We start from the raw sequence: 20,000 nt of genomic DNA on the forward strand, positions 1-20,000 counted from the left end.
CTAACGTTGTAGTACGAGGCAAGTGTCAAAATTGCTCATGACTACAAAAACGTGGGGCCTTCCGCGCATGCTGAGATGCGGTAGCTTTCACGTACACCAACTGTGCTGTCATTCCGACATCCGCACTGATCAATGTCATCTAGCAACTGAAATCTAGGAAACACCACAGAATACGTCATAACCCCAAAGAAGCAACTAAATTATTATAGCTAAGTGAAGTTGGATCCCTCTGCATGTATAGGATACCGATGGGTAAACTGTACGAAAACCCCCAGAAAGACACCATCATTGCATGATACTAAAAAACAAAATGCAATGTACGGATGTAGTGAACCAAGAGCGGCAAATGTATTGTACCTACTAGTAACTTCAATTTCACATGCAGTTTCAGTGTGCTATACAGTCAAGGACTATGCCTCTAGAGCCATGCACTGGTAGCTCTAGATTTATATTAAAACTGGATAGTTGTAACAGGAATATTTGTACTCAAGTTGAACTAAAACTATATACAAAACTAATGTCTAGACCTTGACGCCAACGTCACTCAGTAAATTGTTTAGTCCTTGAAACGACCTTCAGTGAGTTATTTCATGAAATTGCCGCAATGCGTGATGTCAGGGAGTCAAAAAGTATACTGCACGTTTGTTGAAAGGAACACGTACAATCAATAGATGCGCGATTTCATCATTCGAATGTTTCCAGAATTGCATCAAAATAATGAGCTCTTGTAACCTTTATTTTTTAAGAAATTTTTTTATAGTCGGGATGTCAAAATGATGAAAGCATCAACATACTATTTCTATATGTATATCTAGACACAGCAATCGGGGAGATACCATGCATGCAATGTAAGCCAACCGATCATGACAGCATCACGAGCTGCTTTGGCCCTCAAATCACGAGTATAAAAGTCCTAATCAGCACACTTGCAGCAGCTCCTCGTTGCATCTATAAAAGTCGCGCTACAATCGGCCAGCACATAGGCATCAGTCAGCAGATGAGTCACGAGTCAGTATGCTCGTCTACAGACAGTCTACCATCTTCTGCTTTCTCTACATCGCTTTCTCCGTCGGAGGTATAATACTACGTATACTGCATGCTACTTCATTCCATATGCATGCATGTCAAACCTGGTACGACGTATGTACCTTGCATGTTTGTTTCTCTAGCTGACGACATGTTCGTCTCTCCTGATGTGTACATCGATCTAACAAAAAAGAACCCCAACAGCATATCTCTTTTCTGTCAGAATGCGGACCGTCCGCAATGGTACCGTGGAGGCGAGGTGATGCTCATGAATTCGAAGGAAGAATGTCGCCAAATGTCGCTCACAAAAGATTTCGTTTGTCCAGGCAAACTCTTTTTTGCCAAGCCTTCAGCTCGACACGCTGGAGTGTACACGTGCAAAGACATGGCGCACAGGAACAGATTCAAGACAGTCTACGTGCAAAGTATAGAACCGTGAATCATATCTAGATAACAAGTGCAGGAAATGTAGTGGCCAAAGGGGCCATGGCCCTCAATAATTTCCTACCTCGCTGCATTACTCCCCAATGCAATAAAAGAATAATTATGTTGCACAAGATTGTAACGTTCGGCTCTCCCAAACGTCGCAAGCCTACGATGAAAAAGATTGTCAGACGGAGCTGACCATGACGTCGGCCGACGGCTCTTGGTCATGCCATGCGTCCCCAGTCAATGCGGGATTGACTGAGTGCTCTTACAATGGTGCCTTTGACTCATAAATAGCAAATTGTATAAATATTAACTATTTTATATATTTTTATACTGTATACTAAAAATATTTTATGAAATTAAAATTATATATTTTAAATTGCAAAGATATATTTATGCATAACATTAGATAGACAGACAGACATGCACAAAGACAGACAGACAGACAGACAGACAGACAGACGGACGGACGGACGGACAGACAGACAGACGGACAGACAGACAAGCAGACAAACAAATAGACGAATGAACAAAAAGACAGACCGACAGACAGACAGACGGACGGACGGACAGACAGACAGACAGACAGACGATATATTAAATATATAATATTTAATATATTTATAATTTTGTGACAACTAAATATTTATTTTTTCTTTAGACTAACTCCCGTAAAGATACATATTTCTTACATTTATTACATTAAAAATTAATCAATATAAGTATTATTAATATTAACATTAATTTTACATAAATCCTCCTATATATGTCTTACTACGCAGTAACGTTCATAAAATCGAACTCAAACTGTTTTCTTGGCAGCCGTTTCGCCTCAAGTCAAGTCCGACTTTGTCGAAGTCGTCAAAAGAAATGACGTCACCCTGTCGTGCAGCAACGAACTTTTCCTTCGACCACCACTCCGATACCAGTGGCAAAAATCGGGCCAAATCGGCATCCTACCAATACGACATGTAAACTACACCATACACAATGTAACGGTGGAAGACAGTGGCGTCTACATGTGCGTCATCAGGAAGCACCATTGGCTGGAAGTGACCAAGAAAGTCTTTCTTTCAGTGAGAGGTATTTCTGTCTGAAATGATTCTGATATATTTGAAATATTATATATAAAATAAATATATAAATCTTAAATATCTAAAAATCTAATATATTTAATATTATTTTATAATATGAAAATATGGTTCTAAAATATTATTTATAAATTTATAATATATTTAATTATTTATATATTTGAAATTTAAATTTATCTGTACTTATTATAAAATATGGTTTTGAAAAATATTATTTATAAAATATTTAATATATTTGATTATTTATATATAATATATTTGATTATTTATATATTTAAAATTTTTATATTTAAAATGTATTTAATATGAAAATTATTACGTATAAAATATTTAATATATTAAGTATTTTATAAATAATATTTAAAAAATTTATTAATATATTTAACTTTATATTATTATTATTTAAAATATATAATATACAAACTATGGTTTTAAAAAATATTATTTAGTTATAATAATTATTTAATAAGTCATAATTAATTTAATTACAATTATACTGATCTAAATTAGCCTGTTATTATATATTGTATATGATCATATTAAATATACTAAAAAAATTTATATTATTTTCTGAACAAAGTATATTATATACTAAACAGATATATTTAGCATATAATATAAAGTTAATTAATTTTAATTTATAATAATATTATAAATCTAATAATAATTAAAATATGTTGCTTAATTTTCAAACTGCAGCTCTCGTTCAGTGTCAAGTCAGTCCACAGTCTCTGCATGTTATAACAGGCAGCACGTTTCGAATCAACATAACTGCCAGAGGATCTCCGAGGCCTTTCCTTCACACAGTTCGAAACCCTTTCACTGCTGTTTGGCATGAAATTAAAAATTTCACAGGAGAATATATGGAAAGGCTTGAGCTAGAAGTAGATAACGTAATGATGGATGAAAGTGGCCGCTACAATTTGGGTACAGCCATGCAGATCATAGATGGAAAACAACGTCTTGACGATTGTATTTTCTATCTTGATGTGGAAGGTGTGGCACTACATTTAGACAAACTGACTGAAAAGTCTTTCTGTTACTTACATTTGCATATTATGTAGACAAAAAAATTAAAAACTTTCACAGCTGCCTCAACTTTCATAGCTGTCTCAAGACTTACGTTTCAAACAGACAAATCTGTTCTAATAGAATGGTGAGTTCTCCCCCAAAGTGTGGTGTGGTGTGTGTGTGTGTGTGTGTGTGTGTGTGTGTGTGTGTGTGTGTGTGTGTGTGTGTGTTCAATCTCAAATCTGGCATTTCTTTCTTCAGGCTCCCTATAAGCAAATGGTCTCAAACCTGACACAAAGATGCGACCAAGTAATTGATCCACCAGCCGTTTACATTGCCACCTCACAAGGCAACTGCACAGGAGCAATAATCCTAAGTCGAATTACACACTCAACTGCATCAAAATGCACCCCTGAACAAATACTGTCACAAGCCAGAAGTTGGGCAACCAATAATTCTCGATCTGACATTCAGTTAGAAATCTCCACCGAAACATGCCAACCGACTTATTACAAAGAGAACAACATCTGTCCTGATCTCAACTACTGCGACACAATTGCTCAACGAGCACAAACAACATGGGACCAGTGCAGACTGCTGGTAGCTACAACAGACAAGAATCAGACAAGAGAGGCATTTCTAGCTGTGAGACGAGGCATTAGGCCTTAATTAATCTACTTGGAGCGCCATCTATTACTTCTTTCTATTAGCTAATTAACGTGTATGATTAGTACGTCAATAGACTACTACGAGTGTAGCTAAGCTAGAAGAGAATGCGTACGTAGACTGCAGCTGTAGAAGTTCGTAGAAGACTGCATATACGTACTGTAGTCTGGTAGTTTCATAAACAAGCCGCATTATATGGAGACACGTCCACTCTCCACGTTTCCGACGCTACATGTAGCCAGTCTATATCTTACATCCTCAGAGACATCAAGAAGTAACTCGCGTCCCCTAAAGTCCCGTATGCTCAAAAAATTTGTGCCAGCATAGATAGAGCAGATTTACAGCGTCATACTGACGACCAATCAAGCACGCATCGCTTGCGATTTAGATTTGTTACTGTAAAACTAAATTTCGGTGGGTAGAACACAACGTTTGGCACGTGCTAGTCACGTGTTTCCTGTAGTCACATGACTCAACTGCCACGTGTTCTGACCAAGAATTTTCGAGAACATCTTGTGAACACGTTTAGACGTCTTCTGAGCCTCTCCTTGCCTCTCCACTAACACGCCTGCATCAGGACAAACTTGCTTCATAACCCAGAAGGCCCAAAGTCATGGATCTAGCCTCGTTTGCAGGCATTTCTGCCATTTTATGCTCTGCATTTCTGTTTCTATGCCAGGGAGCTTCAGTGCCACATCTTCAGACACCACTGGATGAAGGTACCATAAAGTTTAGTCTTAAGATAAGGTCTTGACCAACCTGCTGTTTCCAGGGTCATGCCAACTAGTAGAAGGCAACGAGATAAACTCCTGTCAGTTCGAAGGATGCCGCTTCATTGTTGAGTATAAGTGCAATGGCACTGAACCAGCAGATGTAATTACTAGAACTGTGTCTAATGGTACAGTGGCTGTCCTCAAGAATGTCAACACCAAAATTCTTCAACGATATAGAGGCATCACTGTAGTCCAGGTTACGATTGACCAAGTGAACCTCACACATAGTGGTGTTTGGAAGGCACAAGGATACAACACAAACATTCTGTTTCTCACTGTAATAGGTAAGTCCATGTGGTTCAAAACGTTTCAGTGTTAAGACATCATATTATATGATTGCAGACATTACACAGTCGAACGTCTCACTCATTGACTCACAAAGTGGGTTCTCGTGTCACGCGTCTTTTGATGCAAATCCTTCTGTGCAATTATCCTATGTGTTGAAATGGACTGAATTCAAAATTATGAATGGCAACAAAACAGTGAGTAATCCAAATGGTCCAGTACATCCATATTCCAACCGCAAGATTGCCCAAAGCTTCACTGTGTTGGAGCAAACCGGCATAATAGTATGTCATTTTGTAATTAAACCGGGTCTCTCCTGTCAAGGACCCACAGAGATTACAAGCAGCAACAGCTTTTCTTTTGCTCCACCAACTCCGTCGCCGCCAACCATGGCTGTTCAACACGATAATCTGAATCACAACACCAGTCCTGGATCGCACAATGATACACCCACATTTGCTGCAACTGCTCAGAATGACGATCAGCACTACTGCAACTGTTCCATTCACAGCTCTCTGTCGAATAATCCAACTGTCAACACAACTGTAGCTGATCATAATCAACATGACAAGCAACAATGCAACTGCTCCAATCAAGAGTCAACAGCCAATGACACATTCATTGTCATCATTGTCGTCCCCATCATCATCACCATCATTGTCATCATTGCCATTGTCATCATTGCCATTGTCATCTTTGTAAAGAAATCATCAATACGTAAACAAGATGTACTCTACACCAATACGGCTACAACCACCAATGCAGCTGTTTCAACTTCCAAACCCATTCACAAGCAAGACTCAGGAGAGGATGAACATTCCAATCCATTTTTACATAAACAACCATCTTGTCAGTCACCACATGACAAACAAACGACTCAACTTCGTCAACTAGAAGCTCAAGAACACACTCCTCCAACTGCCACAGAAGACTTTTAAAGTGAGCCATACCATAAGTGTGTATGCCAGTGACTACTCTAGGTAGTACTTGTGTGCCAAGTTACACCAAGCATGCAAGATGTATCTTTTGACGACAGAATCCCAGGAAGCAATGTGATGAAGTAGGCCATAGTGTCTGAATTTTACAGTAACTCTTGTAACCCTCCTATGTTTCAGTATTAAATTGCAGTAAAACCTTTAATTAAGTAGCAGCACATCAGAGCTCATGCAAACCAGCCAGATAATCCTACGATATGTACCAAAAACACTTGCTTGGGTATCAGCCCTCATCTGACTTTGCATGGTGGCAATATAAGAGTTTATATCAAGCTGATAGACATACATGTACACTGTACAGTATCTTCATTCATTTTCAATGTGTTGCAACAGAAGACAAATTCCATCAAGAGATCTCCATCAACATACTTGTACATTGGCGCTACTACATTTGCAATAGCCTTGAACACATGTACACACAGCTGTGTACGCACTCGATGGCTGATTGACCAACATGCAAACCCAAACCATTACATCACTGCAACACACACAAAAAAGACAGGTCACTAAAGTTTGGTTTGGCCACTCAAAAACAACAGTTTACACCATCTCTTACCAATAGACAGAGAATGCACAAAACCCCCACGCATCAGTACACTCAAATGACTCAATAGAATGCAGCTTTGGTGTAGGTGTTAATGTAACCGGACTTCACATGCACATTCGACCGGATTTTCCGGCTTCCAGGCTACAGTTTAATCAGGGGTACAAAAATGCGCGAGCCACAAAGCGCTTACATGTAAATCTCAACGTTAATTTCGCTTTCCTCCAGAAAAAGGCAAAGCCGTGAAATTTAATGAATAGAGTAGGCTAGCCCAAAGCACATGAAATCTAACTGCACGGGCAGACATCCGGAACGCTAATAAACAACGCCTGACTGCATCATAGTACTAAAACGTCAGTGCTAAAAATCCGTTCATCGATTCATGCTACAGCAGTGGACTCCATAGTGTTTAGATACGACAGGAAGTCTAGCTAGCAAAGACGCGTTTGGTGTGTACTACTGTACTTGAATTGCGCGGGAAGACTAGAGCTAGCTCACAGCTGACCTCTATTTCCAATCATTCTGTGGTAGTGTTTGAGTTTGATCCTACGCTGGAAGTTCCCATCTTCGAAAGTCCCCAAGCTGTAAACAAATGGGTGTGCTTCAAACAATAAGACACGTTAGGAATGTAATTCCCCGGATAAGTCAACAAATCCCAAGAAACTGCAATACAGTTAGTGACCACATTATTTATAAATGGCATATGATCATTTAGATAATCAAATTTCACCATTTGACAAAGTTAGTTTACAAAGTCGAATCGAACTACTACTGCATAGGTAATATTATGACAAGTGTAGCTAACTACACGTACAAACTGCATGTACCTCTGCTATCTAAAACTACAACAGAATGTGCCAACATTTATCAACTTTTATTCCCAAAGACTCAGCTCACTCGTGCTAATTGCTTCTGGTGCTCCTGCATCAAATATTGAGTGTTGCTTGCATCAGCTGCTAACTTGAAATCGCTTTCAATATTAGGTAGTACTGTACGTGTATTGATGCATCAAATTTTTATAATTACTTATGACTGTAGATGCCTGATTGAAGTCCAGTCCTCAGTTCAGTTCCATCAAGCGTTAGCTTCAAGATAACCGTGCAGTGGCTGATCTACTATAGAAGTATGATGATATAATGTGACAGCAGATGCTTGTAGTCCAAACTGCCCTTTAATTAAGTTAGTCAATATGACGTTAGCCTTCAGGTCTATAGAGTTGTAAACCTTGAAGGTTGAAGCTTCCCTTCTGTATTGCCAGCTTAACAGCAGTATAACATGTGATTAGCCAATTCACAGCTGTGGAGCTCCAAATGTCAAAACATCGTCCAAATACAGCCGCTGAGATCTTTCTTAATTAAAGAAAATGATATCGTCCAGATGTAGATCAAGTCTCAAGTCGTACCTCAAACAGAAAATGATGCCAGCTAAGAACGTACTTAGCCATTTCCGTGATGCAGAAGCACTGGTTGCTTGCATTTCATTATGACGTCATACTCCACACTGTCACCACGCACGCGTACTAGCGGGTGTTTGATCATGGACATTACTGTTCAGATCGATACACGCAACGAACAAACGTACACCCATTTTTGTCTCTGAAGAGGCTCCAAGCAACTAGAACTGCTTGCTAACAGTTTGAGTCCTTGAGTATGTAGAGACACTAAATCCACGGTACACGCATTTTTACGGACTTGACCCGCCTCTCTTGTCTCTCTGTCACACCGTCAAGTGTTCTCGCCAGAGTTCAGCCACGAAACGCGGGTCAAACACAGCACCCAACCGGTATACATCCGGGCAATAGCAAAGTTAAAAATTACCCGTATTACTCAGAATCCGAGCCTTAGCTAAACTGCTGTCCAGTACGTACGTACGGCGAAGTCTGATATAACTGTAGACACGTGCTACAACAGCCGTCTGACGGCATGTGTGCCTAGTGCTCTTTGTTCTCTCCCTAGCTAGCGAACCGCTCGGAAAGCCGGTAGGATAGCGTACAAAAAGCAGAAACCGCTAGTAAATGCGAATATGAAACACTAGGCTTGTAAAACGTCACTCGGTCTTGTTGACCATCTTTTCGTTTCAAGCAAACAAACGAACGCAAGAGCTGAGTACAGTACGCGCAGTATTGGGGTCTCCGAGGACCAACTACTAGGAGACTGACACGTCACCAAATAATAACGCGCGTTAAGGCTAAAGAGGCCGCTGGATCGCAGGCTGAAAGAATCATAATTCCAACACTTTCTTGACGTCCAGCTGCCTTCTCATAAGCACAACAGTCTGTTCAAGCTGTAAAAAATGCCCCAAGTTACTTTTCCAGCAACTTCCCCATGGTTTCTAGCCGTATTGTGGTGCCTTCATGCCTGCACCAGCTCAGCCAATGGCTTTGCAAGCTCTCCACCACAAGGTAGAACATTGTCAGTCCCAGATCAACTGTCTTTGACCCATGTGTTATGTCTAGGTACGTGTAAACTAGTGGGAGAGACTACAAACATCACACACTATGAGAGGTGTCTGTTCCACATCACATATCAGTGTAGAGGCACAGCTCCAGCACAAGAGGTTGCTGTTACCACTTCCAGTGGTCAGAGATTTGTCTACACGACATTGTCTGATGGCGTCATCTTCAAGTCCACACAAAATGGTGACATCATAGTCATTGATGTCACCATCAATGACCCGGAATGGACACACAATGGTAAGTGGGAGTTGGGCGGGAAAGACTACGTTACAGCAAAAGCAACTGTCGACCTTGTAGGTATGTCAAGCATTCCGGTTGCAACAATCCTTCTTGGCATAATCTTTTATTTTACAGACTTCGAACGGTTAAGAGTTGAACACAGCAAATGGTTATCCTGCCAAGTTGTTGGTGCAGATCAGCCTGAGCAATCTTACATACAAAGTACCATCGATATCAACCTCATAAGCAATGGCCAGAAAATAGGAATACCAGACGGTCCACTTCGTTTACTTCAAAATGGTACAATCGTGCAAGACTTTCTTGAATCCGACAACCCACATATACAAGGATGTCACGTAGAAATGAAGTCGGTTTACAGTCAATTCTGCCACGGATCTACAAGCACCAACAGCAGCCCTTCTCCCACTCTTCGTATACCAACTGGAAAAAATACAGATGCAACTTCCTCCATCAGCAATAGAAATGGATCCAAATCAAGTACAGTAATAGTTATAGGAGTGGCCGTATCATGTGCTGCTGTTGTCATTGTCATTTCCACCATCATCATCATCATAGTTAGAAAGTCCAAATTTAACAGACGACAACACGGAGAGTGCGAGGACGAGCATGACGGCATACAAGCTACAGAAGCTTCTGAAAGCTACACGCCAGTAGTAATAAGCACAAACAATGACCGTAGAATCAATGCTCCGGGTGTGCATAGACAAGCCACAAGTGAGCGCCAACTCTCTGAACCCGTCGTTTGTTCACCAACAACTCATGAATCAATTGTCTGACTCCAGGTACCATAGTGTGCAGGTTAGCATAAATTTGTTGTCTAGTAAAAGTGAAGACACCGTACAGCAACCGCTTAGATGCCGTAAGCAGAGCTGTTTTAACTGCCAATAGCTTGTGATTCTTTGATCTTTTAGTTTTATCCCGTTCAGTTAGTGCAAACACGCTTCTTCTGTTTACTGATTAGAGCTGAACATAGCACATAAACTCTTTGCTGCTTGCAATAGTTAATTTTTGCAATCATGATGAACAATAAAATGCTGCTAGTGATTGATTTGATTTCTGAAGTATTACTCGTGTGTGTGTGTGTGTGTGTGTGTGTGTGTGTGTGTGTGTGTGTGTGTGTGTGCGTGCGCAAGGGTGGCACTCACAAACACACACACAAACAAACAAACAAATAAATAAACAAACAAACACACAACATCAAAACAATGAAAGCATGCACTATGGTGTCATGCTCAATACACTGATATTTAAATTAGATGCCTACCTAAACTCAGAGATAATGTTTTAATATTTCTAGCCTCTTCTTCAAAAGCGCTCGGTGCGACACTCACTTTTCAGCATGTGACCATTTCCTTCGATACTAGAGAGTTCTTCGACCAGACAACGACAACGGACAATCCGAAACGGCCGCAAAACAACACAAAACCCAAAAATTTCGAAACGAGCTTCGAATACGTGCACCATCGAGCAAACGGTTGAGCATGCGCATTCGAGCACATTCAATTTCTACCCACAAAATCTGGCGCCCACGTGTTGTGGGTTGCGGGGGTTTTCAGAGTCAACCGCGGATTTGGGTCACAGTGAAACTAAGGCCCCCTTCGAGGGGTCGGAAGTTAGCAAACCAAACCGGTACCTTGACAGACATAAGTTAGGGATGACTTGACACTCACTTTGCAACAACGGGAGTCCGCCTTTTTCACTAGACCATGTAGGTTGGCACGTTTGGCAAATTGTGCGAATTAAAAACACTAGTAGTTATGGAAACCGCAAATCGATAGAGAAACTCGTTGGGAATGTGCACGCTACAGTGCGTCGACAGACCGATACGCAAGGTGCGAAGGAAGGCGAAAACGTTTTAGTTAGTCGCGCGAATATCGAATTTCCAAACTCTGTTGCTCTAAAGCAGCAGGGCTCTACTAGTAGTACTTTGTTGTGGTCTGGGGGGCGTGGGTGATTGCCTATCATGTGATGTGTCGTGCAAACTCTCGGTGTTGTGCAACTCTCACGGTGCTGTTTACCTTCGGCATTCTGACGCACCCGCAGGATTTCGTAATTTTGTGGTCTTTCTCCCCGCACTTCCGCAGCTACCATGATACGCAACATAAACAATAAACAATAGACATACGGGCATAGTAAACCGTACATCCCGGATAACACCGTCTACATCCCGGATAAAAGCAATGCCCAAAGCAAAAGGAAACAGCACTGCAAAAGCAGCCAAGAAAGGTAACCGTCTCATTCAGATGCTTTACAAACACATTGAAATTTTATAATTACGTACAGGCTCATCTGGCAGCGAAGCAGCAGCCTCTAAACCTTCAGGAGGAGGAAATTCTGTCAAGGTTTGTTGCTCGTGATGTCTCCTCGACGCTCTAGACGACGTTTTGAGTTGTGATTGCACTCAAGGTGCGTCACGTTTTGTGCGAAAAGCATTCAAAAGCGATGGAGGCGATGGAAAAGCTTCGTAGCGGTTCCAAGTTTGACGAAGTGGCAGCTCAGTATAGTGAAGACAAAGCGAGGCGAGGAGTGAGTGACGAGCAGTGATTTGGTCGGTTGAGTGACGTCATCGATTGTTGCTGTCTAGGGTGACTTGGGATGGATGGTGCGAGGATCGATGGTGAGTAATTGTCTCGTCTGTGTGTGTGTGTGTGTGTGTGTGTGTGTGTGTGTGTGTGTGTGTGTGTGTGTGTCTGCCTGTCTGTCTCTCCATCTATTTGTGTGTTCATCTGTCTGTCTGTCTCTCCGACTATTTGTGTGTCCATCTGTCTGTCTGTCTCTCCGACTTTTTGTGTGTCCGTCTGTCTGTCTGTCTGTCTGTCTCTCCGACTATTTGTGTGTCCATCTGTCTGTGTGTCTGTCTGTCTGTCTCTCCGTCTATTTGTGTGTCCGTGTGTCTGTTTCTCCGACTATTTGTGTGTCTGTCTGTCTGTGTGTCCGTCTATCTGTACAGTAAACATCACCATTCACTTAAAAACATCTCACTATTGTTTACTCTATCAGGTTGGCCCATTTCAAGACGCCGCTTTCGCCCTCCAACCAAGCACGCCGGCAAAGCCCATATACACAGATCCTCCAGTAAAAACTAAATTTGGATATCACATTATCATGATAGAAGGAAAGAAATGATAACATTTAGAACTCCAAATGTTGTACATAATATTTACACTGTACTTCCTCTTCAGTAAAGAAACTTCATTTTGAATTTGATTGTTCGGTCACATTAGTGTCCACGCCCATCTGTCTAGAATCCTGTCCACCGATGGACATACGAGCTCCAGCCACTACCTTGTTGAGTCGTTTGACTGTCGTCTCCCTTGACTGCCTCGTTGATTAACATTTTCTCTTCTGGACTGAGCTTCAACAGTGTTGACATGACTGTTATGAGGTGTTCCTGCTCGGACCCCGTTGACTGAACAAACTGCACAAGTGACATAATTTGTTAGCGTTCATCCCTCTAATGCAAATGTATTGTGAGATGCATCCCTTCAATATAATAGTCTAGTGTATTGTGAGATGCATCCCTTTAATACAATAGTCTAATGTATAGTGGGATACATCCCTTCAATACAATAGTCTAGTGTATTGTGGGATGCATCCCTTCAATACAATAGTCTAGTGTATTGTGAGATGCATCCCTTCAATACAATAGTCTAGTGTATTGTGAGATGCATCCCTTCAATACAATAGTCTAGTGTATTGTGACATGCATCCCTTCAATACAATAGTCTAGTGTATTGTGACATGCATCCCTTCAATACAATAGTCTAGTGTATTGTGAGATGCATCCCTCCAATACAATAGTCTAGTGTATTGTGAGATGCATCCCTTTAATACAATAGTCTAGTGTATTGTGAGATGCATCCCTCCAATACAGTAGTCTAGTGTATTGTGAGATGCATCCCTCCAATACAATAGTCTAGTGTATTGTGAGATGCATCCCTTCAATACAATAGTCTAGTGTATTGTGAGATGCATCCCTTCAATACAATAGTCTAGTGTATTGTGAGATGCATCCCTTCAATACAATAGTCTAGTGTATTGTGGGATACATCCCTTCAATACAATAGTCTAGTGTATTGTGGGATGCATCCCTTCAATACAATAGTCTAGTTGTGAGACGCATCCCTTCAATACAATAGTCTAGTGTATTGTGAGATGCATCCCTCCAATACAATAGTCTAGTGTATTGTGAGATGCATCCCTTCAATACAATAGTCTAGTGTATTGTGAGATGCATCCCTCCAATACAGTAGTCTAGTGTATTGTGAGATGCATCCCTCCAATACAATAGTCTAGTTGTGAGACGCAGCCCTTCAATACAAATAGTCTAGTGTATGTGAATCTATATCGGTGATGAGCGCCCTGCAGCGATGATTACTGTGTACTTGCCTTTAGGACGACATTTTTTAGATATTCCAAGTTGTTCACTCCTTCATCACGAGCTCTATTTCTCTCCAACCTGCAAATTCACACGACATGCTATATATAAGACAATGTCCATCATGCATGACACACATTGTGTACAAATATATACTGCTAGCCTATATGCAGACCAATGCAATACATAGTATGATAGTGTACGTATGATGTACATGAACACGGAATGGACAAATGTTAAAGCTCTTCACGTTGTTCGATGTTGGCCTGTTGGTCAGTTGTGAAGATAGTTCCCAATGCCTCTAGAGACAGAGCCTCCATGCACTACGTGGAGGCTTAAGGCCAGCGCTGACAATCCACCTGGAGCTTGGCCGGAGTCATCCAGGGGCACGACTATGGCGCAGTTCTGGGACTGGACACCAAGGCCCACAAGTAGCTGTGTAGGATACATACATACCTACACACCCACGCACCACACGTGTTGGTTGGTGTAATACTAACAAATCAAATGTCCAATTTTATAGTTAAATACGTCTTGGGTCCGCAAAACTTTCATTCACAGTATTTGATTATAGTGAAGTGGTGTGTGTGTGTGTGTGTGTGTGTGTGTGTGTGTGTGTGTGTGTGTGTGTGTGTGTGTGTGTGTGTGTGTGTGTGTGTGTTTGTAGCATTCAAACATGACAGACTTGCATCCCATTTAGTAGCCAGCCTACCGTCTTATTTCTTCCTTGAGAACTTTCGCTTGTTCTGAGAGCCGCATTGAAGTTGCTTCAGTTTCACGAAGCACCTGATACAATACAGGAAACCTCAGTTACTCTGCAACTGTTATTAATATTAATTAATGTTAAAGGTGTAAATGAACTTGCCCCGGTAAGATGTTCGACTTGTTTCAGAGCTGAGACAAGTTGTTGCTTTGCTTTGTCATCGGGTAGGCCGGGACCGCGCATGCTCTCGTCTGAACCTGAAAGCAGTCTCTCAAGGCTAAATGCTGAGCTTTCTGGCAAATCGCTACCCTGCAACAGTAGAATACCATAGAGGATCACTAACGGGACTCATACATACACGCATACATACATCCAACAGACAGACAGACGGACAAACAGACAGACAGACCAACAGACAGACCAACAGACAGACAAACAGATGGACATATGGACAAACAGACAGACAGACAGACGGACAAACAGGGACCAACAGACAGACAAACGGACAGAAAAAGAGAGACAGACCAACAGACAGAAAGACAGATGGACAAACAGACAGACAGATGGATGGACAAATAGACTGACAAGCATGCTCAGAGATTGACAGATAGTAGAAAGCATTCAACATCTACATGAACGACTAACAGGAGTTGTTAATGCAAGCGATTCCAATTCCATTTGATCCATACCCTGCAACAGCCTTGTCACACTACGAGACAAACAATTACCAACTTGTCGCTCAAACCTCTGCTTGCTGTCTTTCTCTGAATACGTCATCCGATTCCAGAAAGGCAGGCCGCTGTCTTTCATTCATCGACGTTGGAAGGGTCTCTCTGTCCTGAGGACTTGTGATAGCACGATCCGGTGAAGGTCGTTTGTTTTGTCTCGTTTGCAAAAATGTCAGTGACTCTTCCAATGTCGCAACTTGCCCTTGTAAAACCTCTACAGTATGACGATGGTCTTGCTGCAGACCCTTCAGTTGTTCCTGTGAGCAAAAAGAATGAGGAAACAGACAGCATACAGAACTATCAACAGACAAACAAATAAAACAGACAGACAATACTGACAGACAGACAGACAGACAGTATTGACAGACAGACACAGACAGACAGACAGATTGTTTTATTCTCTCCCAAACTGTAAATGTAACAATCGCAAATGTGAAAGCATCCTAAGCATTAACAAAAACTACTGAAATATCTGAAGTCATAGCTATTGTCCTAATGAACATAGTGCTGAATATCTACGTCAAAGAACAGGCAGACAGACATGACAGGCAGACATGACAGACAGACAGACAGACAGACAGACAGACAGACATGACAGGCAGACATGACAGGCAGACATGACAGACAGACATGACAGGCAGACATGACAGACAGACAGACAGACAGACATGACAGACAGACAGACAGACATGACAGCGGTTATATTATCATTTGTTGACTTGTAAAACAGTGTTGGTCATGAGTCAATTTCACCCAGGGTCAGATTGTTTTCGCAGGGAGGCAAGAAGCAGGTACATCACTACAGACAACAGACCGGACATTGCCCACCCATGGAGCAATGACATCTTCCCCACATCTGCTGGTGTTGATGGTGCCGCTGCAGAGAGGAGAGCAGACAGGAAGAGAGCAAAATACAACCAACAACAATTATCAGGAGGTTCAATCGTCCGTACAATGCCATTAGTAACGTACAATGCCATTAGTAACGGACCACTTTGGATCATGGCAGATTGATTGATGGAAATTAGCAAAGAAGTCATCAGATGAAGTAGGAAGACTATAAACCCAATGGAGTTTATCGACTTCTGGAGCAAACGCTTTTCAGTCCAATTCCAAAAGTGCAACGCCAACGTCATCTCTAAGAAGTCATCTTCACTGATTGGAGACAACAGAAGTAACTTTTATGTCACTCAGTACTTTAGCCACTAGCTGACACTGACGGCTTTGCATGTAGTATAGCTGCTTTTAGAGTTCTTAGAGTTATGAGTTCCTTCAAGTTTTGTTTTTGAGTTTAGCTTTAGTTCATGAACACTGATTGCAGTTGAACAGACTGTCAGTATATATAGCATATTTGCATTGTGGAAATGTATGCTAGACAAATATTCAAATAAATGTGATTTGACAGACAGACAGACAAAAAGACAGACAGACAGAAAGACAGACAGACAGACAGACTTTGACTGATTTTAATGACCTACCTTAAAACTAGCCGTCAGTGTTTCGTTCTGTTTGGTGAGGTCTTTGATCGTCTCTTGGCGAGCGTGATCTTTAGCAACAGCAGCAGTGCGAGTTTCTTCCATTCTGAAATTAAATAGCAAGCATGTGCTGCTGATTTGAAGTCTTACAGCTTAACATCCCATTTGCGGAGCACGATTTTTAGCCAAACTTTAAATAACGAGTACTCCAGTATGTGGAAGTATTACACAAGTGTGTTACCTTCAAATTAATGTTTAGTCTCACGACTTAATCTAGCATGCATCACTCATAATTTCAACAATTTCAAAGTCATTGTCTATATCAGTGCAGGATAATGACTCGTGGTTGACCTGACATCCTAATTTGGCTTGCAGCAGTGGCATATTATTATTATTATTCTTTAATTAGAGTAAGTGTGTCTGACAAATTGATCTCACTTTTCTCTCCACTGGTTTTCTTTTGCTATTGAATCCTGAATGAGTTTGTCATGACGAACAGACAGTCGGTCGAGCTCTTCTTCCAGATTGTCTCTGTCGCTGACAGCAGCAACGAGACTCTCCCTAAAAATACGAATCACTGCAACGTGATGGCAACAAAACCAACACACGACAAACTTGGCTTCCTCGTGTTCTTTCTTCAGTTGGTCAATGACTTCCTCATATCTTTGTCTAAAGAAAAAATACTGAAAGTAATAACCAGAAGGGGTGTAGCTACTACTGTTTACAGGTTGCATGTGACCCCCTGACCCTCAATCGAGCCTTGCAAGCCAGGCTCTTCCACACAGTCGCTGAACTAAATGCATGTGAATCATGTGAGGCAAAGCTCCTCGTCCTTTGCATGTTGACTAGGCAGTTAGTTGATGTCTTGTTTTGGAGTTGATTAACTCATCTGATCAGTTGTGAGTTGAGTTTATTTTACATGATAACAGGCTACCGTTTCAGTTACCCTAGTGACGGAAATGCATCTACATACATACATACATACATACATACATACATATGTTTTACAGTAACATACATACTGTACATACATACATACATACATACATACATACATACATACATACATACATACATACATACCTACATATGTATTACAGTAACATACATACATACATACATACATACATACATTCATACACACATACGTATTTGTTTCGACTGTGAATCCCCTCAGTACACCCGAGCTACGCCACTGAGCCAGTCTATCAGGGTCTTTAGTAGTTTGTGTGCACATGTGCTTGTACGCCTGCTTACTACCCCCCACCCCCACCCCACTCATCTTGACAACCTCTTGGCTTCATTTCCCTCATGTTCTTGCTTGCTGCTTGACTTTGCCTTTTGCTGCTTCAACACACTATGGACCCTCACCTTACAATGCAGATATCACTAAACGTTTAGTATGACAAAACGAAAACAGATGAACACCTTGTATGCCTCAAACTCAGACTGTGATGTGGCCAACAATGATTTTGTAGATTCGACTTCGCTGTGACTAGATGCCAGTTTCTGTTCTAACAAACGCGTCGACCGATGATGAGACTCAGATGTTGCACGAACCTAATACAAACGCACGATGACTACGATATCACAAGACAATGGCAAACAAAACTACCAGTTTTGTAAATAATAAAAATAATAACAATAATATATTAAAAATAAAAATTAAAAAATATAAAAATTAAAAAATAAAAATAAAAAGCAAAAAATTAAAATTTAAAACTAAAAATGAAAACTAAAAATATTTTAAAAAAAATAATAATATAAAAATAAAAACTAAAAATTAAAAAATTAAAATATAAAAATAAAATTTTAAAAATTCAAATTAAAATAAAAACAAAAATTAAATTAATAAATAAATAAAAACAAAAACTACAAAATTAAAAAGTAATTAAAAAACATAAAAATAAAAAAATATTAAAAAAATAAAAAATAGAAATTAAATAAAATAAAAATTAAAAAATTTAAAAACTTTAAAAAATTAAAATAAACTAAAACATTAAAAAAATTAAAAATTTAGTCTGAGGTCTCCGATTACAGCTGACTTCATAAACAATGTCATAGATCAATAAACTAAACTCGTGTTATTCACCTGCTCTTGCAACGCTTGCAACTGCGAAGTCAGAGTGGCAACATGCACCTAAAACATGACAATACACATTGACAGCTTAATTAATATTAATGTCTCAAATATCACGTCTATTACTTTTTCTTCTTCATTCGCTTGAGTGAGCATCTCGACTTGAACTGCCAGTTCAGCTTCTCGTTGTTTCTGTTCGTCCACCTCGGTCTTCGCATCGCTCAACTCTTTCTTCGTCTTGACTAGAACAACTTTCATTTTCTTGGCTCTTTCTTCAGTTTGCTCTCGTTGCTGATCGGCCAGTTCTACAGCAAATGTATCAAGACATTTTTCCTAAATTGCTCACAACGTCAGTCACTCACGTGTGTCTCGTTTCATTGTCTCAATCAATTGATCTCTCTGTGTCATCTCCTCTTTGTTTGTTGTAATCTCAAGCTCTTTATCGCGAATTCTCTGCTCCAGTGATTCGATGGTCCTTTGATAATCTGCCAGTTCGAGATCCATTACATTTGACTGCTTGGCTTCCTATACAGAGTGAGTGTATGTGTAACTGGATAGTACGCTATGCAAGCAGTAAACTGAGAAAAATGCAAGATCACTTATAAGTCAAATAGTATATGTAGTAAGGTCCATTAGTTGCACTGAGTGTTACAGTATGACTTGGAGAGTGAACGTTTGGATTCTTATTGTTATCATGCGAGTGTTGTCATCTCTCTCAGGCATCCAGCATCACCATAAATCCATACAGTTAATCAAGTAAAATCAGTAGAAACCCGTCATTGAAACATAAACGTTTATAGCCTTGCCTTCTACAAACTGCTTAACTAATGCACGCACGCACACGCATGCACACACACACACACACACACACACACACACACACACACACACACACACACCTTCACTGCTCCTTGCAGTTGCAACTCTGTATCAGCCAACTGTTTCTGTTGTGTCTTGAGATTAGTTTGGAGAGCATCCAGCTGTCTACCTAACTGGAATAGAAAAACAAATTTGCACACCTTTGCAGATTTTACTCAATGTTCATACACAGATTTAGCACATACATCTTGTCTTTTCTTCTCCAAGTCGGTGCACTCCTGATTCTTGGCTTTCAGCGTTTC

General features: G+C 40.5%; 4 protein-coding genes across 5 annotated transcripts in view; 3 read left to right on the forward strand and 1 right to left on the reverse strand.

Annotated features, from left to right (window-relative positions):
* The first annotated feature begins 5,474 nt into the window (after positions 1-5,474).
* Positions 5,475-6,621, forward strand: LOC134196755 (uncharacterized). The gene has a single exon (XM_062665974.1). The coding sequence runs from the start codon at positions 5,671-5,673 to the stop codon at positions 6,217-6,219; it is 549 nt and encodes a 182-aa protein (XP_062521958.1). The 5' UTR covers positions 5,475-5,670; the 3' UTR covers positions 6,220-6,621.
* A 2,483-nt stretch (positions 6,622-9,104) lies between these two features.
* LOC134196638 (uncharacterized) lies at positions 9,105-10,596 on the forward strand. Its single transcript, XM_062665841.1, has one exon. The coding sequence runs from the start codon at positions 9,113-9,115 to the stop codon at positions 10,289-10,291; it is 1,179 nt and encodes a 392-aa protein (XP_062521825.1). The 5' UTR covers positions 9,105-9,112; the 3' UTR covers positions 10,292-10,596.
* Positions 10,597-11,686: 1,090 nt separating this feature from the next.
* LOC134196307 (peptidyl-prolyl cis-trans isomerase NIMA-interacting 4-like) lies at positions 11,687-12,652 on the forward strand. Its single transcript, XM_062665406.1, has 5 exons — positions 11,687-11,741; positions 11,799-11,857; positions 11,922-12,041; positions 12,100-12,132; positions 12,516-12,652. The coding sequence occupies exons 1-5, from the start codon at positions 11,696-11,698 to the stop codon at positions 12,639-12,641; spliced, it is 384 nt and encodes a 127-aa protein (XP_062521390.1). The 5' UTR covers positions 11,687-11,695; the 3' UTR covers positions 12,642-12,652.
* The window catches only part of LOC134196306 (GRIP and coiled-coil domain-containing protein 2-like), a 22,678-nt gene continuing 15,264 nt past the window's right edge, over positions 12,587-20,000 (reverse strand). For both annotated transcript variants that reach the window (XM_062665404.1, XM_062665405.1), the window contains exons 23-38: positions 19,944-20,000; positions 19,779-19,871; positions 19,242-19,404; positions 19,006-19,184; positions 18,892-18,939; positions 18,228-18,359; positions 18,091-18,170; positions 17,415-17,468; positions 17,238-17,360; positions 16,803-16,905; positions 15,342-15,581; positions 15,242-15,286; positions 14,759-14,905; positions 14,606-14,679; positions 13,905-13,974; positions 12,587-12,933 (exon numbers count right to left, since the gene is read on the reverse strand). The exon at positions 19,944-20,000 is cut by the window's right edge and continues 51 nt beyond it. In XM_062665404.1, coding sequence (XP_062521388.1) covers positions 12,757-12,933; positions 13,905-13,974; positions 14,606-14,679; positions 14,759-14,905; positions 15,242-15,286; positions 15,342-15,581; positions 16,803-16,905; positions 17,238-17,360; positions 17,415-17,468; positions 18,091-18,170; positions 18,228-18,359; positions 18,892-18,939; positions 19,006-19,184; positions 19,242-19,404; positions 19,779-19,871; positions 19,944-20,000 — 1,785 coding nt within the window. In that variant the 3' untranslated portion in view covers positions 12,587-12,756. The remainder of the gene's footprint in view (positions 12,934-13,904; positions 13,975-14,605; positions 14,680-14,758; positions 14,906-15,241; positions 15,287-15,341; positions 15,582-16,802; positions 16,906-17,237; positions 17,361-17,414; positions 17,469-18,090; positions 18,171-18,227; positions 18,360-18,891; positions 18,940-19,005; positions 19,185-19,241; positions 19,405-19,778; positions 19,872-19,943) is intronic.

Source organism: Corticium candelabrum, chromosome 21 (genome assembly GCF_963422355.1).
Source record: "Corticium candelabrum chromosome 21, ooCorCand1.1, whole genome shotgun sequence".
NCBI lineage: Eukaryota > Metazoa > Porifera > Homoscleromorpha > Homosclerophorida > Plakinidae > Corticium > Corticium candelabrum.